Below are 23,979 nucleotides of genomic sequence, written 5' to 3' on the forward strand. Positions count from 1 at the left end.
TGCGGCATCATTTCACGTTATAATAGTATCAAGTACTTTTTTTCTTTTTCTGAGAGACTGAAAGTCCGCCCTCTCATTATGTTTGTGGCCACTTAATTTGCATGTACATGTACGGATGATTTTAGATATTTTGAAGGGAATTTTATTTATCCTGTTGCGTCCTGCATTGCAAAAAAAGTCTGACTGTATCTGATTGCTGCTAAAAGGCACAGCTACTGCTACCAAAGCTGCTACCTTCCTCTTTGGAATTTGATGTTATTACAGAAACAGACGAACCTCGTAATACCGAAGCCGTATCAAACGCAAAACATACATCGGTTATATCTGATATTTGTCACGAGCACATAGTATTCGCTACGCACCGACATTGGTGAAAAACGCTTCAGATTTAAATTTCTCGCATCCTTCGTTGTTCCAACGAGGCTTGACCAAAGCATTACCTCTTGCCATGCAGGCGCAGGTTCAGCTGCTCAAGAGCAGCATAGCGCTGCTCAAGAACGAGCCGGTCAAAGTGTGAAAACCCGGGGGGCCACCTGCCACTGCCAACCGCAACAACCGGCCCAAGAGTATTTTCCTGTACTATATTTATTTTCCTGTTTCTTTTTTTGCCACAAGCAGAAACAAGGGGGTCTTTTTTGGGTATGTGAAATAAAAGAGCATTCTATTCAGGTTTCCAGCTGTTCGCTTCCTTGACTCTTGATACCACTGCAAAGAGAAGCTCTGGCGCATTTGTGACTTTCGCCAAAGTGGTGCGGGAGTGGTGTTCTAAGCTCGCTTACAGAATGAACCTCGATGGCATCGGTTGTCTAACGGGCTCTCTGAACGAGGGGAACTAGGGGCAGCTCTGAAGGGGAGCGGTGCTGTGCCCCCCCATTGTATTAATGCGATAGCATTAAAGGGCCCCTCACCAGGCGTGGCAATTTTGAGCTGACAAGTGCAGAGCACAGTGCGCGATACCGATAGTGTCTGCGAAGTATTGCATCACTATGCGCGGCAGAAAGATCTGAAATTTCAAATCGAACGCAGTTTTCCCTTCCCCTCGCAGCTGTCACGCTCCAAGCCAGAGGATGACGTACACGTTCTAGTGAGCCTTTGTACACGTGTTCGCACTCTGACGTTGCTCATGGTGACGACCTCGAGAATTATTCAAAGCAACATGTGTTATTTGTGTAGTATGTTGCTAGAGTAGACGAAGCTTGGAGAAATAAAACATGCAAACCGAATGTCTGCATGTTTTTGTTTTACTTTGCCGTCAGCAGAATTGTGCCGCGCCGCAAAAAGAGAGAAAAAAATAAAGTAGGGGCCTGTGACGTAGGCATCATGGGATCCTCGAGCTCCAGTATGGGAGAATGCTGGGAAGAAATTTCGCTTGCAGAGGCTAGGCGGGGCAAGTGGAGAGTGTACCGCTTGGCAGTGTAGCTCACCTGCTGTAATCGACGGTTCACAGCAGTGAAATAGTCTATCTCTGCTATTAATGAGCAGACTTGAATAATCTTTGCGGCAGAAGGCTTCTTGGAGGACACTTCCAGCATATAAGTGAAGTTTGCTATGTGGCCTATGTCGCAGAATATCTGGCATTGGCATCTAGCATTGGACGCTGCTTCGGCAAAAAGAATTTCGAACCACGCATGCACAACCACGCAGGCCCTCCATGTGGTGCAAGGAAATGACAGTGAATTTCTCAAGGTAAAATACATGAAAAAAAATTGTAAAGTAAGACTTGCACACAACCTACAGACATGATAGTGTCTGATTGGGATTCGAATATACGAGGAAACGTAATTCTGTTACACGAAAACTTGAAAAAAACATTTTCCAGCGTTGCTACCATTCATAGAGCGGCCATGGCCTCCTTGATTTATGCGTGCAAATCTCAAAGGCCATAATGTGGCACGCCCCATTCCTTGCAATACCTCCAGATGGCGCTATTGTCTGCTGCACCACGGCCCAAGCAAGAGGCTGCGTTTCTACCAGAAAGCTAGCCTTCGTGCATAGCGTTTCCCAGTAAACATAAGTTACGTAAGCTGCAGTTGCCAGGAAGCACGAGAAGCACTTGATTTTTTAAATGCTATCGCGTTACTCTTACAGGTGAAGCTGAAGCGTTGAACTTTTTTGGCATGCTGCCCTTGTTCTATTACTTGTGTAACTATGCAGGCTGTCCCAGCTAACTTTAGGCAGAGTTTAAAGATATGCAAATGCTACGTAGCTAGACAGAACAAACTTAATGTTGTTCGCCATCGCTTGGAGATATTCGAATTGTTTTCATTCTACCTAATTAAAATAATTAGTCTTAAACTTCTCAAATATAATTAGATGAAAAGTGTCAATGAGAAAATTGTAGAGCAACATGAAAAACTTCCGATACAGATTTCTGTTGCTGAATGTGTGGTAGACAAATCTTTTTCCGAGTGTGAAAGAAGCCCATGAATACACGCAGTGCCTTGAGCAACCAGTCACACGGCAATTTTGCGTGGCCGCAATTCCTCATTCCAGCGAGTTTCCACGCTCATCAAGCGAGATGTGTTCATGTTTACCTGTGCACACGTGACGCCGTGCTTGTTAATTTAGTTAAAACACGTTGGCGGGCTAGTTGGTTTAAATCTACGATAGAATGTGTAAGCGCCATTGAATGAGGACGTAGAAAGACACTGTGTCCGTTTCTTTCTATGTCCTCGTTCAGTCGCGCTTACACATTCTATCATTGTTAATTTAGTCAGTAAGCAAATGTTTACAAGTTGCTTATACAGCCGATTAAGCTGCTATCCTTACTTCGTATAGCCATCTAATAACTTGCTATCACACTCGGTGCTTCGCCTTTCGGGTGAAACTGCGACTTTTTTTTTTTAAGCATGAACTAAATGAACATCGTCTGTAGCTTCCTTCACACGCCTCGTCTATCCCTGTTTTCTTAAAATTGCAGTATGAATAAATTTGAAGGCAGAAATGAAAGTGAAAATTACGCTTCCAAACCACAAGGTTGAGGAACGTATCGTTTGATCTTGAATCTGCGTAGCGTGGACTATAAATTAGCTGCAGCCCAAACGGAAAGAAAGAAAAGCACCTAGTGGACAACATGTGAGCATGCCTATGATGCAATGATCGCTAACGGAGGCTACTCTTGTCCCACATGCACACAGCGATTCTGCAGTGCCGCTGGGCTGTGATCTCATTGCTGAAACCCACGGCGCTCCAATGTTCATGCTCAAGAAGATCCAGGATAGTACACGTTTCTCCTCTTGATCCGCCAGCCCCTTTGTTTGGGCATCATTCAGACTTGAGCCCACCTGTGGTGCCTTGCACCTACGGCGAGCGTGTACCTCATGTTGCTCCTTTTCCAAACACTAAGCTGACGAGTGGTGGCTAGTGCTCGTACGTGGTCATATCTACTACGCCGAGTCACACTTATTGGAGGCCCGAGCCGACAGAGGTTGCCCTACCAGTGTGCTAGCGCAGCTTCGGCAATGAAACTTTGTGTCACCACTAGCCCTTTTTACACTTTCTGCCATTTCTGTGGGGGGCCCTTCGATACCCGGATCACCCCCGGGATTGTGCGTTTGTGCGAGGCAATTACACTCTTACGGCAATGCTGTATTTTCTTGCGTACACAGTACCCCTCTTTAGAAGCCTGGGCACGCAAACAGCGGCGCACTCAAGCCGTGATGGCCTACGCAGCTCGCCAAGCCCGAATCCGTGGTGGTCGGTACTCCTGCGAGGTGCCAGAAGCCCGCAAGCTGTACATTCACGTGCATCAGCGTAGTGTGCTGTGCTGTGCTCCTGTGGCCCTTTTCGCTTAAGTCAAAGTGTAACGTTGACCTCTTGTGTCCAAAAGCGAGATTGGATAGTTAGTTTTCATGAGTAAATGTTTTTCTTGTTTTTCTGTTCTGTATCTTCCTGTCTTATTGGATCTTTCGTTGGTATCGTTAACTGATATGGGGCAGAAGTTTTGAGGAACTCCAGGCTTCTAGGAGGTTGCCGCGGTAAATTTTGTTTTATTGCCTCATATCTCATCGTAACAGCTATGGAAAGGAGCACGTGAAGAGGCCTTTTCTACTTCTAGGTGCTGTTGTCTTGGCACATGTGATAGATTGAACAGCAGCTTTGACCAACATCTGTCAAAGAAGCCTGAATGCCACACTTTTTCGCATCGCTCTCCAAAGTACTGCCTCCATGAGCCTGTGTTTGTGATGATTTCCTAGCTATGCACATGTTGCTTACATCGTGGACTCAACTGCTGCATCATTGTAAACAACCGATCATTAACCATCGACGATGGTTATGCCGCTGTTTCCATCAATGAGCCGTTTCCTTTACAGTAAGAACAGCCACATAACAAGCTCAGCTTGTTGATGGCACTTTTAATTTTCTAGCAATGCCATGGCCAAGCTGGTTTCGTCTTGGTGTTTTGTTCTGCTTTTGGTAGATGGAAGCACAGAATATGTGGGGCAGCGTAAGCAGGAGCTATTTTATTCAGATATAGGAAGTAACACAGATTGACGACCGGGGTATGTAGAAATATAGCCAAAATTCGCGATAATAGTGTGGCAGTATATTAGCAGCGTGTAGGAAGAAATAGTAGGAGGGCGGTGGGGGGTCAGTCATCCCTCCCATCTCTAGAGGTTCCCTGGCGATATACCTGCTTTTAAAGCAAAAGCTTTACTGGCCGCAAACTTACAATTTCGGCGTGGCGGTGCTCTGAGGAGGCACATGACGTCACAACGCACGCCTTGCCGCGGATATTTATCTCTCTCGCTCCCTAGTCACTACTGCGCATGCGCCACTAGTAGCACCGAGCCACAGGTGTTCCGCCGTTGCGCAGCGCCGCGCCTTTCCGCTGCCGCCGTTTGGTATGACGTCACACCGCATTCCTCGTCGTTGCGCTCGCCTCCGCTCGCTTCGCCAGCGTCGTTGCTTGCCTGACAACATGTCGGAGGATTGAAAAGGAGAGCTCGCGTGCGCCGCAACCACAGTTGAGGCGGCAGTATGGACGGCGACAACTCTGATAAGCAGGAGGAGGCCTGGAATCGACATCGTAACGAGATGAAGAGGAAACGAATCGCCCAGGAAACAGATGAACAGCGCGCCGAACGACTGGCTAAACGCCCCAACATAGCTAGACAACCAGACTAACCTGGACTTGCAATGAAGATTAACCAAGGCTAACAACTATGCATTAGCTTTCGCTACGTATATCCTGGCATAGCCGAGCTAAGCCTCTGCTAATTTTTTTTACATCTATTAGGAGGGGGAGGAAGCTGTAGGCGGATCTAGCTAGCCTTGCAAGGCATTTTTCAATTTCTCCGGCTAAGCACATTCTTTCAGAAGAGTGTATTGTTCAGAAGCGCAGCACAACACGGGTGAACAAGCCAACGTGCACAGTGAAGAGAAACAGGACAAGCCAGCAACCCATGAAACAAGCACTATATTACATTTGGTTTCAGTGCCCCTCTTCCTTTTTTTCCCCCCATTTGTAAAGAAATGTTGGTTGTCAGTCGGAGCTTAGTTGACTCTTCTGGTGATATGTTTACAGTGGATGGTAGGTTTGCTCTGGGGCCGGGAACACTCTTTGTTCCTTGAAAGAAGACGTAAGGAGATGCAAAAGTGATGGGAAGTGCAGCGGCTTGGTCAAGTTGGTAGTAAAGATGTGGACTGCACACCTTGTAAAAGGAAACAGACTAGCTTACCCACAAAGTTTAATGAGCATCAAAGGCGAAACTAAAACACCACAAAAATACATAGAGTACATTTCTGCTTGGCATACCTTTCACACCCCACATTTCTGGAGGTGCGAGAGACAGTTCACTTTCGGAAAAGCCACATCAAGTTGGCTTCTCGAAGCGGTGGCTTTAGTGCAGCGCTTGTGACACAAAGGAATGCACAAGAATTCAACAGTACCTCCACAGCCTCTATGGCACATCCATTTACATTAACACTACCTCTTCATTCTTCTCCAGTGGCCATATGTCTTTGTTATCTGAGAAAAGACAAGGTCACCGTTTCACATCTGCAAAAGATAACGCTATCAGCTATTCAGCCGATTCCATAAACCAAGCAGATGGGAAACCACTTGCAGAGCATAGCAAACATGGCATTGCAACCTGTCTGCTGTGCAAAGGGGTGTGCTTCTGGTGACAAGCCACCGTAGTCCGCTGACTGATGAGCAACACTGGCCAAATGTGTCGCACACAAGTGTGCCTCTGCTCAGTCCATGTAGTAGAGGCGCCTGGAGAGGTCGTCGAGCATCCACTCTATGCCATCCAGCAGTCCGTCCATGCCTGTGAATGCGCTGCAGCCAAGCATCTTCCAGTGAAGGCTGTTGATGGCAGAGAGCTCCAGCATCTGCGATTTTGTGGATGTGCCCAAATTGAACAGCCATACCTAAATAAAAATTCGAACTCATCTGTAACGACTATCCAAGTATGCTAATAATTGAAATTTGTCATGTATGATGTGTGTACTGCAGCTGCACTAAATTGTAATCATCATTCATTCATTCATTTTATTTCAGCATTACGGTACATTGCAGCATGTACAAAAATGCTGGGGGGACAAACTAAAAGCCAAAAGCTTGACGGGGTCTGTACCCGATAGTTGCACTTTCACAGGGGCAACAGCAAATGTTCGTATGCGATAAGCTTACAATGCCAAAACTAAAAGTGTTGAAATTAACATTAAAACAAAAATACTTTACTTTTATGCACAACATCAAAATTTATGAAAACTTGGAGAAACTTTTCAGCACAATATCAAAACTTAACAGCAGCAGCATTACAGAAAACAATGCTGGTTGTTTAAAAGAGTAGGCAATGTATATGCAATCATTTGTTGGCCATAGTTAGTACGGGTCCGTGGTGTAAACCAAAAAGTGATTTCGCACGTGTCATAAGCATGCATTCTTTCAGTCAAATTAGCAAGTTCTTTCAAGCTCAAATTGTGTGTTTTAATGCCTTGTCTGTAGCGTGTCATTAGTAAAGAATCGTACAAGTTGACAACAGGTATTACATTTAGGTTTTTACAGATGGGCCCTGTGTGTGCATTATATGGAGCATTGACAATCAAACGGACAGCCTTTTTCTGTAATCTAGAAGGCCTGAGAATGTTGGAAATTGTGGTGGTTCCCAAGACAAGGTAGCAATAGCACAGTTTTGAAAGGAAAAGTGAATTATACAACAACAGTTTTACTTTCTCCGGCAAAAGAAAACGTGTGTGCAATAATATACCAACCAAACGAGAAAGGCTGGAATAACAGAATTGGACTGCGAATCCCAGGACATGTTTTTATTAAAGAGTACGCCAAGACATTTCACATCAGGAACCACCTCAATTTTTGATGTACCAAGACAAAGCGCTAAATCAAAGTTGACTTTCTTGTTTTTAGCTCTAAATAAAATCGCTTTTGTTTTTGACGTATTTATGGTTAGCGAGTTGTGCACACTTCAGGTGTGCAGTTTTGCGAGTACGTTATTTGCTCTGGATTGAATTTCCAATAAATTTGATCCTAAAAAAATAAGCTAGTATTGTTAGCATAAACTATAAATTGGGTATTTTCATCTATTCTTACTACATCTTAACATATAGATTAAAAAGTAGAGGCCCTTGATGCTTCCCTGCGGTACTCCGCTGTTTAGGGATCGAAAGCTTGATTTATAGTTATTAAGTTGTACTTGCTGCTGGTGATCACTCAAGTAGCTTTGCATAAGTGTGTAAAATGCCCCTCGGAATCCGTAATGCTCTAGCTTTTTTAAGTGTGGTATGATTAATCCGATCAAAGGCTTTCGAATAGTCTATAAATATTCCAAGTATACAAAGTTGACGCTCGAAACCATCTAATATAGTCTCTTTTTGAAGAAGTAACGCGGATTCCGTGGAACGTTTTTTACTAAAACCGAATTGGAACGGAGTTATGATGTTATGGCGACTCAAGAAGCTGTTCATTCTTATGTGAATTAACTTTTCAATAGCTTTGGAAAAAATGGGCAGTATGGTAATAGGCCTGTAGTTTGATACATTATTTTTGTCACCGCCTTTGAAAATAACGGTGACTTTAGCAATTTGTAACTGTCTCGGGAAATCGCCAGAAGAAAAGATTCGATTGATCACATGTGTTAGGACTGGGGCAATGATGTCAAGCACGTACTTGACCGGTCGAATTTGTAGATCATCCGGGTCGGCGCAGTAGCTATTTTTGAGGGACGAGAACACTGCTACAACTTCTGGCTGCCACCCTAAAAGCCCACATGCTACCCTCCATTATAACAGTGGATTAACAATTGCAGGACCATGCTTTCTTCAAGCAATCTGACTGCAATACTCAACAGTCACAGCTTGTGCTTGACACGAAATTTACAAAAGTATGTTGCGATGGGGGCTGTTGCCACCAGCCATGCTGCAAGTTAATTTGATGGCGCTTGTCTCTTTAATTAGACACAAAGACACAGAAATCCCTGGCCAGAGAACTGCATCCAAATGAGCAGGGGGCGGGGGCTCGCATACCTCGGCAATCTGGTCGGGAGGCACGGCCCCTGGCAGGTCTTGCTTGTTGGCCAGCACCAGCAGGCTGCTTCCGAGCAGTTTCTGCACGGTCGAATGAGAAGTTCCTCGAGGGTTAACCTCCAGCAACTGACTGATTTTGCCACATTATTAACCCAATGCTTAACCACTTCCTACTTTACTAGACGAATGTGAAATGGCTCGCGCTCCCAGTGGAATGGGCCTGTCCTCGGTTGTGAACAAGTGTTGTGAGGTGGCGTTCACGAGTGACACTATTATCATGGGCGGTACCGATGGCTAGTGACCTAGCATACAGTGTTTACGTGGGTGGTGCCGCGGTTAAACCACGGTCGGAACAATCTTTTGGGTGTGCTTTTTAAAGCTTGGTTGTCTGGCTGTAGAATAGCTGTCGCCTGTAATGCCCGCAAATATAGGCTGAGCGATGATCGAGGTTAATAACCTTTGAGATTGGTGTGCACGCATGATGGGGATTTGAGAAGCCACGCGAGGTTGTGCCCGGTGGTTCCACCAACCACACATGGCACTGGACATACAAGTGACAGTATTTGAGAGTGGAAAATGGAAAGGGCAGGCATCTAGTAAAAGAGGCAATGGTTTAACCAATGGCAATACTTGCTGTTCCATGTACACCCTCATGTGCAAAACTAATGGACTCTTCTTTTGAAGGGACACTAAAGAGAAAAATTATTTGAGGTGTGTTAGTAAATTACCCTTCTGCAATAAAAAAAAATGGCACTGTTACCGTGAGAAGATGCTTGGTAAGCCAGGAAAGACTTAAAAAAACACAAAAAGAAAGGAAGACTAGTTATGATGCTCCCTTGAAATTATCGCTTGTCGTGGCACCATGGATTGTGATTGCATCTGCACGGGCCTAAACAAATCTTTTCTTGGTACAAGTGAACCACTTAGTGTTCTAAAAGAGCCAAAGGCTGAACTTCAGAAGCTCAAGAACTTTTACTGAACCACAATGGCCGAGATGCCCAAGGGTGTTGGCTCAAAATTAGAAAAAAAAAGAAAACTTCTTTCTCTTCTAATAGTCAACCTACTACTGTGTAATCAACGAAAATTGAGTTTATTGAAAAACACTTTATTAATCTAGACGGATTGCGTTCTTTTAGTGTTCCTTTTAAAGTATCAACCTCTATTTTTGCATTAGCTGGCAAAGATGCTATTGCTGGTTGTAGTTAACCTTTTTCTGCCATATGAGCAGACCTTAAACCACCTTAAAAGGGGCCCTGAACCACTTGTTATCAAAGTGGAGAAAGGCATTTGTAGTGAAAATAGGCTATTTCAGAAATAATTTGCTGTAAAAAGTACTTCAATGCGTTCAGCAGAAGCGGAGTAATGGGCAATCAAACATGACCTCCAATGTGCTCCTGTTCCTTCTTCAATGCCTTGCAGTGCGAAGGCTACGACGAGGCGATGTGCGCCCACAACGCTCTGCCTTCTAAATGCCACCGGTGTGCACAGTTAAAATTTCATTTTGGACGCTGATGCAGACACCGCAATTTTTGATTTTGGTACGTGCAATGCGCTAAACGTAAGCCAAACGTGGTTGTCCTTAGCGAGCCACAGTGCACTTAGCCAGTGGACTCATGGTGGCACCTCGCAGTGGTCGCAGTAAATATGCTACATAGCGGACCACAGCTACCAATAGCAGCTGCATATGGGAATCTGCTTTATCGTGAAACAAAGTGTCCCGGAGAGAATGAGGAGCCGGCTCCTGTTGAAAAGTGAGCGTTTGAGAGCAAAGTGACTTCAAGATCCACTTGCGAGCTCCACGCACCGTGTACGACAGCAAAACTTGGGTGAGTTGTTCACAGCAGTGTATGATACACACGGACTATGTTATTTCACCCAGCTCGACGGGTGGTTCAGGGCCTTTTTAAACTAGAATGAACAGTAGCTGCTCGGTCAAGTGACGCCCAATAGTTGTTTCAAAAATGCCGAGGGCTCTGTTACTTTTGCTTCTCACAACAGACAGTTTTAGTTTACCGTTCTTGGCAGAATAGCAAGTTTGCAATGTGTGTGCGTAGAGCCATGGACGACCCATAACATTAATTGTATCCACAATATTTTCAGATTCAACGTTATTGCATTTGCGTGGTTTATGTTCACACTATGGCAACACGGCGGTGGTCCCGGCCACCCGCTTCAAAGTGAATTTAGTGTTGCTGATGTAGAATTCACTTCGTTCGCGGCAAATTTGTGTGTAAAATGTGTGAAACAGCTTGTGCTTAGTCTCGAGCTGCTTCGACGACAAAGTATTATGATAATTTTGAAGAGCTTCCAAGATTGCTTCTAATCTCAAACACTTTGAGGCCTAACAAGAAAAACTTTTGGAACGCCAGTGCCGCCTATCGACAAGATTGAGAGCTAGGCAAGACAGCTCATGCCATCCTACCTTGGAGGCCACGAACAGCTGGCTCACTATGCGTTGGCTTGTACTGATTTCGCCACCGATCAACAGGTACAGAAAGTACAAATACAATGTGCTCCCAGCTGTCATTGCATTGTTTCTTGCACTTTTCACACATACACGCAAAACATAATTGAATAGCATTTCCGAGACCGTAAACAACGCTATCACATTAGACCAAAACACCATTTTTTGCAGCAACTGCCTTCTCTACACACCACAGCGGAAGATGCTGGCTTCGACACTAGCAGGCATTGGCAGGCAAACATTGACTGAAAATACTATTTTGTCCACAACGTGTGACTATACAGTAGCATCAATAGCTAGAAGGGCTGCTCTGGACTACTTGAAGATCACCGGAAAAGACGTGTGACTATACAGTAGCATCAATAGCTACAAAGGCTGCTCTGGACTACTTGAAGATCACCGGAAAAGACGCAACGTTTTAAGGAAACTACAGTTAAACCTTGATATAATGAAGTAGGTAAAATCGGCAATTCGCTTCGTTATATATATAAATTTAATTGTATTGAAATATGCACTTTTATGCAAATGAGTACAGCTGCCGATCGATTTTTCTTAGATGGAGAGGGACCGCAGAATTTTCTGAATTATCAGACAATCGAAAAAAGCTAATTTGAATGCGAGAACAATTCACTTTTTTATGAATTTAGGAGTCAGCGACGAATGATACGGTTTCATGCCACGTCGACAATATCTTCACATAGGCACTACGAATTAAACGAAGCCAGCAACGCTTTCGCGTGCCCTCCGCCTCCCGCAGCTAATAGTGTCGCGCGTACTGGGAAGACACTATCAGGAAAAGCGCCCACAGCGGGGAGCGAATGCTTCATCTGCCTCTTGCTCCAACGGATCACCAAAACTTCAGATTATCCTTCAATACTAAACATGCGGGAAGACAGCTTACATGATGCCACGCTGTCTCGACATGCACGCGTGGCAGATTACCTCTAAAGCAGGGTGCGCGGCTGCGTAGGCGCAACGCACGCCAACTTACCCCCCTCCTTCCCTTTGCTCGCGCAGGGAGGCGGCACTCATGCATGAAGCCACCATCTTTCTTGTCTCACCCTCGCACACTTTCACTCGCACCTAAAGCACACAGTGCGCAGGGCCTGATAAGATCTTATCGCACTTGGACTTTATACGGAACATGATGCGGCTCCACTTCGGCTGTCCCTCTTGTCATGCGGCACGCGATTTGAGAGTTGAGTTTGCAAGCAGTCGCTTGTAATTCAATCAATGAGTATTTGCATTCGCAGAAGTTTCCATTGATTATTTCAGCATGCCCTTGCTGCGGAAGCAAAATTTCAGTATATTCTCATTAATCTCATACAAACAGACTTCGTTATATTGAGGTTCTGATTATGGTGGTGTTCTATGGAAAAGAGGTTATGAAAAGTGACATGCTTCACTATATCGAGAATTTCGTTATATTAAAGTTCCTTATATCGAGGTTTAACTGGACTGTGTCAGTGTATATATGCATCCCTTCTTCCCGTCCTCATGATCATCTTTAATCACTCTTTCCTGTCCCACTTTCCTTTTCCCTAGTGCAGTGTAGCAGGCCGGAGCATGCTAGCTTAGGCCAACCTCTCTGCCTTTCTAATAGATTACCTCTCTCTCTCTCTCCATATATATATATATATATATATATTTGCACAGTTAGTTTGCAAAATGATAAGGCTATTTCTTTTAACCCTCCTATTATGCTACTGTTAAAGGGACAGACTATCAATCTTTACGGTACCCATTTTTTTTGTGCAATGGAAAGCTTACCAGTCAATGTCCAATCATGCAGTGATAGCATGAAAAATGCCACAGAACATTTCGTATCAGAATTTTTCGATATGCAGTGAGAATCTAGTCTCACTCGAAGCATGCTGGAGACAGTGATAGGCGAATGCAATAGATGATATGCCAGCATTTGTGGGAGGCAGACTAAGTCGACAAGTGTGGCCGTAGTTGTATTATTTTGTTAAGCCAACGTTCCTGCGATTCATGTTATTTAACAATAATAGCTATGTGCTTTCGTGATTTCCTGTTCAGCAGCTTTGGTCATTAACAAGTCAGGGGTGCTTTTTTTAGCCAAGGCAAGTTAAGTTCTCGAAAGTGAAACAGCACTTTTACATGTGATACACAGTTCAGTGTGTTGCCATAGCCAGGTGCGCGATTCTGATTTTCCAAGCATGTTGTCTCTCAAAGACCTAAGTGAGCTGGAAGGATTTTAGCTTGCATGCATGCTCAGAATGTGTGCTGCCATGCACTGAGGGACACGAAAGCACAAGTGCGTAATAATGTACAAACTGTAATTTTAAGCAATAAGTATACGGTACTGGATAACAGCTGACTTAGGTGATCTGAAGTATTACAGCTTATATTATTAAGTACCATTAAGTATTAAGTACCAAGGCTTCACCGCCAGTTCGTGGTTTTTTGTGGCTTTCTTTGTGAATTTGAAATTATAATTCCTACATAAATTGCGAACTGCGTGCTCGATTCCATCACTATAAATCATGGCCTCTTCATTTTTTATCAAAATCATGGAACACATTCTGGCCAGTTGTCAGCCCCTTTAAACTAAAACTGTCTCATTACCTTACTACAGGCTTTCTAGGCTGGGCGGAAGATTACAATTTAAAGGCGAAACACATGTCACTTTCACACTTCAACCCTTCGTAGTGCAAATTTTGTTTTTGAAGAAATAATATCTTCTGCATCTCAGTGAAAGGAACAGAGGGAAAAGATAAGAAAAAATGTTTAAGTGAATTTACAGGCAGTATACTGATGCTTTGTGCCACAAAGCCTGCAGAGCATACAGAGCTAAAGGCACTCAATATTTCTAAACTTGCATTCATAAAATTTGTGAAGAATGGCTGCAAACTACATAAAGCTACTTTAGTTACACTCTTAACACTGTGCAACATGCATCAGGTGGTGCGCTCTACAGACGCGGCAGGAAAGCCTGACCTCAGCATGCCCCAGTGTCTGGACGCAAGTGGAAATTCACTTTTTCTGGCCTTTTACAGGCACCGGGTAGATACAGTGCAGTGAATGCAACATCAACATGAACACAAGCAAGCAAAGCAATGCGAACAAATGCTTGACACACAAAAGTAATCAATCAGTGCAGTGTTCACCTACACCTATAGCGGCATCATTGTACCGCTACGGTCTAGTGCATCCCAGCACTCTACAGCATGGCATATTAACATCAGCGCTTATACTTTCAGTCACAAAATAGTCCAACTTCCCAAACAAATGCATGAACAACCTGTTCTGCCAAGCCTTCCACATCTTCCCTGGTTTGATTTACAAAAACAAAAAAAAGAAGCATTTGTAAACGTACACCGTGAAGTCTGTCACACAGCAAATATATCAGCACTGATATGCCAAAGAGCGGGGCTCACCTCCTCACACGTGAGCGTCCGAAGTTCCCGGTGGCAGTCCCCCAGGCGGCGCCGGTCGGCACTGTCCACCACCCAGATGATCGCGTCAGTGCTCTCGAAGTAGTTGCGCCAGTATCCCCGCAGGGACTTCTGGCCACCCACGTCCCACATATTTAGCCGGAACCTGCAGCCCCCGCATGACAGTGCCACGTGTTACCACTTCCGTCACTTGAGAAAGATACTTCAATACGTGATCCACCCCAAGTCCAACAGGTAATCAACTGCAGCGTGGGTGAACTAGAGATGCCTCAGTCTGGCACCAGCGAAGTGACTCAACTTCATCAGGGCAAGTTTCGGCAAGGTGCACGTTTGTTGTGCTCATTCATTCCTTTTCCTAAAGGCACATTTTCCTCTTAATCCTGTGGTTGCCGGTCATTTTTCTAGAGTGTAACAAATTCAATTTCTACCCGCCCCACTGGCCCAGTGGCTATGGCATTGTACAGGCGTGGCCACTGCTCGTGGGAACACGAAGCCCATGGCATTGCTGCGCGGGGTGCCCCGCCACCAGCGTCTCATGAAGTCTTGCGGCGAAGGCATAATCAAAGCGACTGGCGAAAAGCCTCGGGAGTCGTCTGCCAAGACTTCATGAGGTGCTGGGCATGGCGCTTGCTAGCACAAGCACGCGTGCTCCCACTAGCAGTGGCCATGCCTGCACTGCTAAGCTCAAGGTTGCAGGTTGTGACCCCAGCTGCAGCAGCTGCATTCCAATGGGAACAGAATGTCAAATCCCTTCCATACCATTTTCACGTTGGCATTTATCTCGGGTAGGGCCAGACTTGTGCGTTCGCGGCCAGACGAGCACACTCGTGCAAGGCATTTAAATGGTTTAACAGGATACCTTTTGATGCAGATAACTTTTATCTTTACATTGCTGGAACTAGATTATTCCACTGCCCAAGATCTGTCTCCTCACGTTTTCTGTTTTTGGGGAAAACCCACCAAACTGACACCATCTGCTCACATGTCAGAGTTTTCGTCACCCTTCCGGTTGCGTTCACCACCAAAAATATTTCCTGTTTTTCAAAATTTCCAGTTCCCCCATTCTCAACTTTCACTGTTCCACACCCGTCTATGCTCCTTGGAGGGACAGTTACCGTAGCTACTCATATGAATGCGGCTGAGGAAAGCAGTTGTTCCTCCAACAAGTACAAGTCCCTTTCCCAGAACACTGGCTGCAGCCTGAGGCACCCCTTGTTCGCCCACTGTTGACTGCTTTAAGTCGCCATCTCCACGTCAACCCTTTGCCCTGCTTAATCAAACGTGTCACACGCTGAACTTGGGTAATGACATGTAGATGTGGCTTTCTAGAACTGAGCGATTTGAGAACCGAGAACTTGCTTCTAGAACTGAGATGTCGCTGACCAGAGTTGAAACAAAATGATGTTGCAGGATTCGCGTGGATCCCTTTTTCACAACTACTTGAGCTCCTCAGCGACATTTCTCCAAGTTTTTTAGGTGATATCATCTTTTTCAGTAAGCTTTAGAGCAATGCAGCTTTTGCTGCTTTTATTATCATTTTTCTAACACCTCGATGGCACAGCATGGCCTAAGTTGCTTTTTCGCCAATAAGCCTGACTTAACTAACTAACCGACCAACCAGCCTGCCTTGTTCACAACAGAAGGGCTAAACACGGCGCCTAGCGTACAGTGCTATTTTAGAACTAGGTGCTTGGCTGGCCCAAGCAGATGGTTTGAAATCAAGGAGATAATTATAAATGTCGCTGAGTGCTCAGCGCAGTGGCCAGGCCTTTCATTGTGAACAAGGGATCCGTACGAACTGAGAAAATTTTCATTCCATTTGGATTTCAGTCACTGACCTGCTTCATTTTTATCAATGCTTTTACCTAACCCGATGGTACTCTGTCAAGCTCTCTTGACTACAATGAGAGCGGATACACTGAGCTTTGTCATGTACTGGTCAAATTTGTAAAACTGCAATGCACGAAGCTGCAAAACACTGGCAACACTGTCATGTTTTCATTATGGCTTGTTTGCCAATTAAACCGGTTTCAGTAAACACAGCCTGTTATAGTTCTTCTGAGAAGTTCCAATCATACAGTACTATACAGCAAACACTGGTATGTACTCCCCCCCCCCTTATTTTCAAGGTCGATTTACTGAGGTTTAACGGTAACTGCCACTGGTACCAGTGACGTTTCCATTAATGTGGCCTGTTCATGCATCACTTCTACTATTAACGTTTGTCACTTCATATGTGCAAAAAGAAATATGACATACCCTTTCTGAATAACACTGTTCAGCAGTTAGCAGCATTAATGTAAAGCAAGTCTCTTGTGAGCGGATGTTAATTAATTTGTGTTACTAGTTTAGTCTATAGTCGAAGGTTCAACGAAAACTTGCCCAGTGAGGGTGACACACTGTCAAAATTAAACAGGCACTCTACTAAGGTTTAAAAAGAAATAAAATGTATAATGATGTTTCGGGACTGCTGTGGGTCCCTTGTTCACATTGAAGATGGGCTCATTAATTTCAGACCATGAGTTCCCTGCCAATCCTCCTAACCAACACAAGTAGCCATGTAATGGCAATTCAAGTGTCTGTCTGTTTTACCATGTCAGGAAGTGCATCTTTCAGTTTTCTTTGCACCTCGTGTATATTATGCAAGGTAGTCCAATACGCAAAAATATTTAAAAATAAAGAAATACAAAAGAAATATCCCACTGAAATCAAGATGGACCAAACAGCCCAGAGCCGTGCGACATGAGGGCCTGCATCAGAACACGCATGCACTGAGAACAAGAATGCTGGTAGTTGCATCCTGTAGTGGCCAGTGTATAATGTGGGCTATGTTGAATTGGATACCTCAAAATGTATTAAATGCAGTCGAGTCTTTGCAGAAGGGTAAAACTTTAAAATTCTCCTCCCGCAAAAGTGGTACCCTTGTAATCGTGATCCTTCCAAGCTTCCTCCTCTAGGCTAGCTTTCTTTGCTGCACTGTGATGAGATTTAGCTTCAGCTGTCTGATTATTCTCCGTCTTGCTTGAAGCAAGACAACTTCCCAAGTTGGAAAGATGCCTAATTCCTGTAGAACTTCTTTGAAGCCTTCGTTGAACCACGGTATGCCTATGGTAGTGGCCATCTCCACAATAGCACTTGAATTTGGCTGAGTATTGGTGAAAATTAGAGCACGAGCTGGTTACATATCAGTCAGGGCTAGTGCCTGCTTGTTCTTAGACCAGAAAAGCTCACCACCTGGGCAGAACTTGTGGTTTTAACTCTCATCAGTCGAGTATAAATGGAAAAATGAGACCCTTACAGCTACCACGGCTCGATTCGAATAATTTTTCGGTTTTCTGGATGGAGAAACACCTCAATCTTTCTGCACATGAAAATAGATAGCTGATGCATAATTTTGCAGCCAAAATCTAAAAAAACATGATTTTTTTTTACCTGTATCTCCCTTAAAGGAGACACTTATACCATTCATACCAACAGAACTTAAACACATCATCAACTTCATAGTGAAGCAGCGCTTGACGTCATACATTCTGCAGACCTATACGGATAATAATGTCATTGCCAAGGACTTAGGGTTGAAACTGACCCGATCAGACGCAAAATACTAACTTCTGTGTTTCTTTTACCAGTGGACCGCACTGTGCATAGTAAGGGAAAAAGGAATGCTTACCCCCGGTGTTCAAGGGTTTTGATGTTGAAGCCAAGTGTGGGGGACACTTCTGACGTATCCTCCCCGTTGAGCCTCTTAAGCAGTGTTGTCTTGCCTGCATTGTCAAGCCCTCTGGGGTAGTCGTGCTAAGGCAAATCGTCATCTCTCTAGCACAAGTTTCAAGCACACACATTTCAAGAGCATTGCCGTGGCGCATTTCCAAGAGGCTTTCAAGCACGTCGTAAACCAAAGTGGAGAGCACTACAGGACACTTCCATTTGGGAGTTGGGGTGCACCTTTCTCTCTATAGTGAGCTAGTCCATGTGATAGGTAGTGCGCGCCTGATGAACCTGTGCTTGACCATGCTCGCGGTACGCAGTGTTCGAGGTAGGGTCCAGGCTTGGGAACACAGCAGACACCCCTCACCTGTAGGAATTCTCAAACCCAGGTGAAACGCAAGAAGTAAATAACCAATCGGACCAAGCTGCATTTCTTCAAACAGGTCTCCCAAATTTAGCGATGGTTTTTTTTGGCAATGTCATTTGTATTAGTGTAAATGCATGACTTGGAAACGAAGTGAACGAGTTGTAATTTGGCTGAGTGCAAAGTGTCGGAAAGCAAACTAGTGGTGATATGGCCAGGCCGAATGCTCCAAATCTGGGAACAAGTGCTGTTTGCACTCGCCTCTAAATTTCTTGCGAGAAAATAAATTGACAACTAAAGACGCTGAATAAGAAAACAGTACCTTCTGCTTGCACCACCAAACTAAAGCATGCTATCAAAACAATATGCCGCCTCATGGTATAACTATTGTCCTGATAAACTTCAGACCTTTCCAGCTAGTTATCATTCCTACTACCAGTGCCTGCGAACAAAAGTATATGAGCGAGAATATTCCTGCCGCTTAAGGCATTAGTAACACTGATGCTGGGCCAGAAAACTAAACTAGCCAAACCAAACAAAGCTTAACCCTTTCAGGGTCAATGACGTAAATATACGGCGCCGCGAACAAGTCCAAAAATGGTTGATGCCATATATCTATGGCACCGTCTGTACGTTTAAAAAGTGTGCCAATTTCCTACCTTTTATTTTCTGTAATGTGCTGCCACTATGTGGGAATGCAGGAAATTTTTTTCGCATGCCTCCCTCAGTTTTCGTTGCACGGTTTGTTTTAGAGCTAGTTTGCTCCTGCGCTTCTATATACTACCGCTCACGCATTGGCATGTGGTTTGTGGTGGTGGCGGTTTGGGTTTTGTTCCGCGGGTAGTTTCGGCTTCTTCCGCTTGCAAAACTGATTGCTGGCTTGTTACTGATTGCTCAAAGGGTGACCGCTTGTTTCTCGCTCATTTAGTGCTCGAAGGGGTGCGCATAGGAAGGATGTTGCTGTGCATACATTTCCGTTGCTTTCTTTTTACACTCTCTAAAACTAATTGCCTCTGGTTGGCGATAAGATGAAGATTAGCGGAAGTTTGTCACACAATTTGCTTTTTTGACGGGCACACAACCACACATTTTTCTTGAGGGCGGGCACCTACGCAGTTCGATTACGCTATGGAAGTACATATTAGTATAAGAGCAGGAACATTTGAGTCTTGAGATTCTCGTGTGCGCATTTTCAAAGCCTTCAACTATGTGCGTAACAATGCATCAAATTTTTAATTCTTATAAGTTTATTTCCTCTTTTATTGTTATTCATGAATGAAGAGTACATATATACCAATGCAAAATATTTTCCTCTTACTTTATGGTCACCCTAGAAAATTTACGGTAATTTTTTTTCAGAATAGGTCTCTAAGAAGAATTTAATGTGCAATTAAAAAAAATTGACCCTCAAAGGGTTAAGCGTGCATCGCTAATTTATTAAAGCGCCTGCCTAAACAAAGTAAACTTCTCGACTTGAAACACCAGTAACATATTAAAAATATATATAAATAAAGCAATAGTCTGCTTGCCGGGAATAACAGAGTCGTACGGAGTGAAGTGTATTGAACAAACCACCATAGTGTCAGCCCCAATGCACAAGTTCCCTAACCATGTTGCCCCCCGTTATGCATCGTCTACTACTTTTTGGAAACAATGAAATGATGAATTGCTGTCTCCATCATGATGACACACCATAATGGTACCACAGCAAAATTATTTCTACATCAGTTTTTTTTTTTTTTTTTTTGTCAGGCTTGTACAAGGCAGCACCACGATGATTACTACGAGGCAACATTGCAGTGAACTGGCAGCTGAACCTAGATCAGCCGTTTGTCGGCATGGCTGCTAGGGAGAAAGCTAAATTTAGTTGGAGTCTTGAATTGGCAAGTTGTGCTGACAGAGATGATCAATGACAGTTTGCATTTTCTCTCTCTCTCTAGCAAGGTTTCTTACGCTATTTTCAGCACCGACATCAATGCTCAATGTTGAGAGGGTATAAGAGAAAAACATCAACTGAAAATTCCTGCAGTTCGTTCCTGATGTTCACAGCTGTGATTACAGAAGGGCTCACATGGCCCCACCCTTCCAAGCCCACTATGATGTGCAAACCTGTCTCACCACATACGGTTATGTGTGGAGCTCGTAGATCACTGTCAAGGGGGCATTCCAGAAGGCTGTCATGTGCATTGGTGAAGTTAAGGGTGCTGAAGCAAGTTTCCTTCATTTCCAAGGAAATATTTTTGAAGTTGAGACACTTGCCAGATATGGAGCTAAGGTGAGCCAGTGAAAGCGAGTACACTACTCTGACCTAAAGCTTCCCCTATTGAGTGACCTTGTCAGTACCTGTGCCAGTGTTGCAGTGTCATGTGTGTGGAGGGAAACACCCTTCATGCACTCAAAGCAGGTACTACAGAAACCTAAGCACCACTCAAGCATACAAGTTTTGCATGCTTCACACTCCTTTGTATACAAACCCTCCCTAAGAAAAATATAAGATGTGAAATGAGATGCAGTAAAGAAATTAGTATTTTGCATGCCCTCTACTGATACAGTAAAGACCCTTTTAGCCGTGATGCGGCAACAGTGGGTTCATGACAGCAGTGTGTTGTTGAACCCAGAAAACTTCCAGTCCCTTAAGGGTACCGGAAGATGGCCACGAAAAATAAGCTTGTCCCGTAAGTAGATCTTGATGTGTTCAAATATAACACAGATGCCACTCAGCACACTTTCAATCGCAATTGGCTCCTTTACCCAAGCTGTGGGAGGCAGCTAATTGCAATCAATGATTTCAATTCGGATCAGGCTCGATCATGTTTGACAGTGGCCATGTGAACCTGCAAAAAAAATGTTCCGCAGGTGTCGAGCTCGTATGTGTATGTAGATGCCTTGTGTAGCTAGCAGCAAAATTCACTTATGAAACTATGTTTTACCAGCGTAGAAAAAGCTGCACCAGCTGGAGTGTCATACATATTTGCCAGCGATTGTTATTTCTACTGTCCTTGTTACCTGCGGAATTTAGGAGGCCGTTCCAGAGGGCGAAACCGGAATCTTTTGAGGCCTGCATGCGTAAACATAAAAAGGACCTACAGCTGTTGCAAATCACTGACATCCTAAGGTATGGCACAGCAAAAATAATGCAAGGTTAATGAAAATGGAGCCAGTTGTGCAGAAAGAAGTGAAGGTATACCTTCACTTCTTTCTTTTTGGTGTACTGAAATTACTCCATTTTGCTTTCAAGGCTTTCTATGCCTACGGGACGTTAAGAATGTGCAACACTTGCCATGTTAGAAAAGATGCGTTTGGCAGCCCATAACATGCTCAATGAAGTTCTGGCGCCGCATACTCTTTAGCACACACGATGACGAGCTATACAGAAAGACAATCAAAAATTACATCATGTACATGCTAGTGCAGCAGTGCGACTATCACTTCCAAAGCAGGCGAAGAAGAAGATGAGCTCACAAGCAGGTAGCGCGAACCCGAAACTATGGATCATTTCTTTACAGAGTGTCGTAGGTTCAACGTGCATAGAAAACGACTTCTAGCAGGTCCCTTCCGCCAACTTGGATTAGCCATTACGCTGCCTATCATTCTGTCTCTGGGGGTGTCGGCACTAGGACACTGTAATAGGAACGTATGTGATGCCATATATAATTTTGTAATGACGTAGTAGTTCTGCGGAAACCCGCAAGGTGGAGAGAAGCAATGAATAAAGGGAAAATGAGACATCCACCCGTTCATAGCAATTGCTACAAAGGAAACCCATACGGGTTCCTAGAAAGAAAAGCCTCATAGTTGAAGGAAAAAAAAAACAATGAACGGGTGGATGTCTCATTTTCCCTTTATTCATAATTTTGTAATGGAAACAAGAAGACTTCCATGCTAATTTTACTGTTTTATTTTCCACCACAAGAAACCAAAAATATTAACTTCTAATTTTAAGAAACTATAGCATGAAAATTATTATTAACGATTAGAATTCATTTAATATCTCATTTTCAGTAGGTATTTATTGTTTTTCGACCCACTGCCGCCCAATTCATGGCCAATCCCCCGTAGTGGGTTGTGCTATATCTACAGGCACCAAACCAAACAAAGGCGTTGACCAAACCAAACGAGAATAGAACACGCTAGTGCGCTCGACCTGAGCGCGGTGTCCGCCGCTCCAGAGATCACGCAGCACGATGGCTGGCCGGCATAAACAAACCGTGGCTACGGCGGCTACCTCTTCGCGCCGCCTCCCACACTAGCTTCCAGAGCACTCAAATTTACGGCAACAATTGCAAGAAAAAAAAGGGGGGGGGCACCGTACGCGCTCATTTTCGGTGAACATTTCTACACTAAAGCATAGGAATGCTTAGCAGAAATAAGAGCCCTAAAATTGAAGTTCTGGGGTTTTACGTGCGAAAACCACGATCTGCTTATGAGGCACGCTGTAGTGGGGGACTGCAGATCAATTTCGATCGCCTGGGCGTCTTTAACGCGTACCTAAAATCTAGGCACATGAGCGCTTTTACATTTCGGCCTCACTGAACGGCCGCCTAGGCCGGGATCAAACTCGCCTCCTCGAGCTCGTTAGCGCAGCATGATACTTCACAGAAATAACAAGGATGGTCGTCATAAGCATGCGAACACTGAATATCCATGTGGCTACACTTGCTAAGACTTCTGCCTTGCAAATAAAAGCGATTAATGCATAGCTGATCCAGGATTTCCCTGTATGCTTGGAATAGGTAATGGGGCAATGATTTTAGCTCGTTTAAGTGTCAGTGCAGTTGCACTCTGCATCACGAGTGATGTCTCGTGAGGTATAAAGGATACAGGATAAGGACTCGAATCTCCTTCTCCTTGCGCTTCAACTTCTTGAGAATGGTGTGCAGTCCCATTGCCGAGGAGTCGCAGGTCGATATCAGTGGGCGCAATGCCGGTACCGAACGTTGGGTACCGACCTGTCAAACGCGGTGAACAAGATGCCCGGTCTCCCACAGCTGTTCTTCCACAACAGGATTACGGGTTCACTAGTTCGCAAAGACCGCCGATGCACAAGAAACCGCAACGCACTGTGAGCTAGGGTAGCACCTGTGGTAGCACGTTACTAGACTAGTCGGTGCAGTACGCAACTTCGCGGGCGTGCCGGTTGTACGACATTTTGGCTTTTCTGCGAGTAGAAGGGCCACTAGCTGTTAGTCACACCATTACGGGAACAAGCGGCGAACAATATTTTGCGCTCAAGTGGCGCGTTGGGCACCGTCACAAGGGAACGGTGGGCGTAAAAACGTGTAGATTTTCGTGGGCGCAAGTGAAGGTGCAAAGGTGAAACAAAAACCAAACACAAACTTTAATAAAGTTGGATTGGATTGGATTAAACCAAGTGTGTTAGTTGATGATGGTGATAAATTGTCTGTATTGGTAACCTTACTCTAGTACACTTTACAATCAGTTTTCTAAGTAAAAAAGTACATAAAAATTGAACTAAAATGGTGCTAATAAGCCAATAGCCATAAATGGTAATTATAATATGTAAAAGTTTGGTG

The 23,979-nt window shown here is 44.4% G+C and overlaps 2 protein-coding genes across 4 annotated transcripts in view; one reads left to right on the plus strand and one right to left on the minus strand.

Moving 5' to 3' along the window:
* Positions 1–672, plus strand: part of Snx6 (sorting nexin 6) — a 34,291-nt gene extending 33,619 nt beyond the window's left edge. For all 3 annotated transcript variants that reach the window (XM_075698543.1, XM_075698544.1, XM_075698545.1), the window contains exon 13: positions 455–672. In XM_075698543.1, the coding sequence (XP_075554658.1) occupies positions 455–517 (63 nt within the window). In that variant the 3' untranslated portion in view covers positions 518–672. The remainder of the gene's footprint in view (positions 1–454) is intronic.
* Positions 673–5,672: 5,000 nt separating this feature from the next.
* Arl2 (ADP ribosylation factor-like 2) lies at positions 5,673–23,785 on the minus strand. Its single transcript, XM_075698547.1, has 5 exons — positions 23,267–23,785; positions 18,044–18,154; positions 14,356–14,518; positions 8,491–8,571; positions 5,673–6,336 (listed from the first exon to the last, which is right to left on the minus strand). The coding sequence occupies exons 1-5, from the start codon at positions 23,329–23,331 to the stop codon at positions 6,199–6,201; spliced, it is 558 nt and encodes a 185-aa protein (XP_075554662.1). The 5' UTR covers positions 23,332–23,785; the 3' UTR covers positions 5,673–6,198.
* Positions 23,786–23,979: the final 194 nt, after the last annotated feature.

This window comes from Dermacentor variabilis, chromosome 7 (assembly GCF_050947875.1).
Source record: "Dermacentor variabilis isolate Ectoservices chromosome 7, ASM5094787v1, whole genome shotgun sequence".
NCBI lineage: Eukaryota > Metazoa > Arthropoda > Arachnida > Ixodida > Ixodidae > Dermacentor > Dermacentor variabilis.

Excerpts from the sequence above, each read along its gene's own strand:
- Arl2 (XM_075698547.1), bottom strand. The coding sequence starts at position 23,331 with ATGGGACTGCACACCATTCTCAAGAAGTTGAAGCGCAAGGAGAAGGAG. Across the intron at positions 18,155-23,266 it reads GAGATTCGAGTCCTTATCCT|AGGGCTTGACAATGCAGGCA; the intron begins GTATCCTTTATA and ends CGACTACCCCAG. Across the intron at positions 6,337-8,490 it reads CTCCCGACCAGATTGCCGAG|ATGCTGGAGCTCTCTGCCAT; the intron begins GTATGCGAGCCC and ends ACAAAATCGCAG.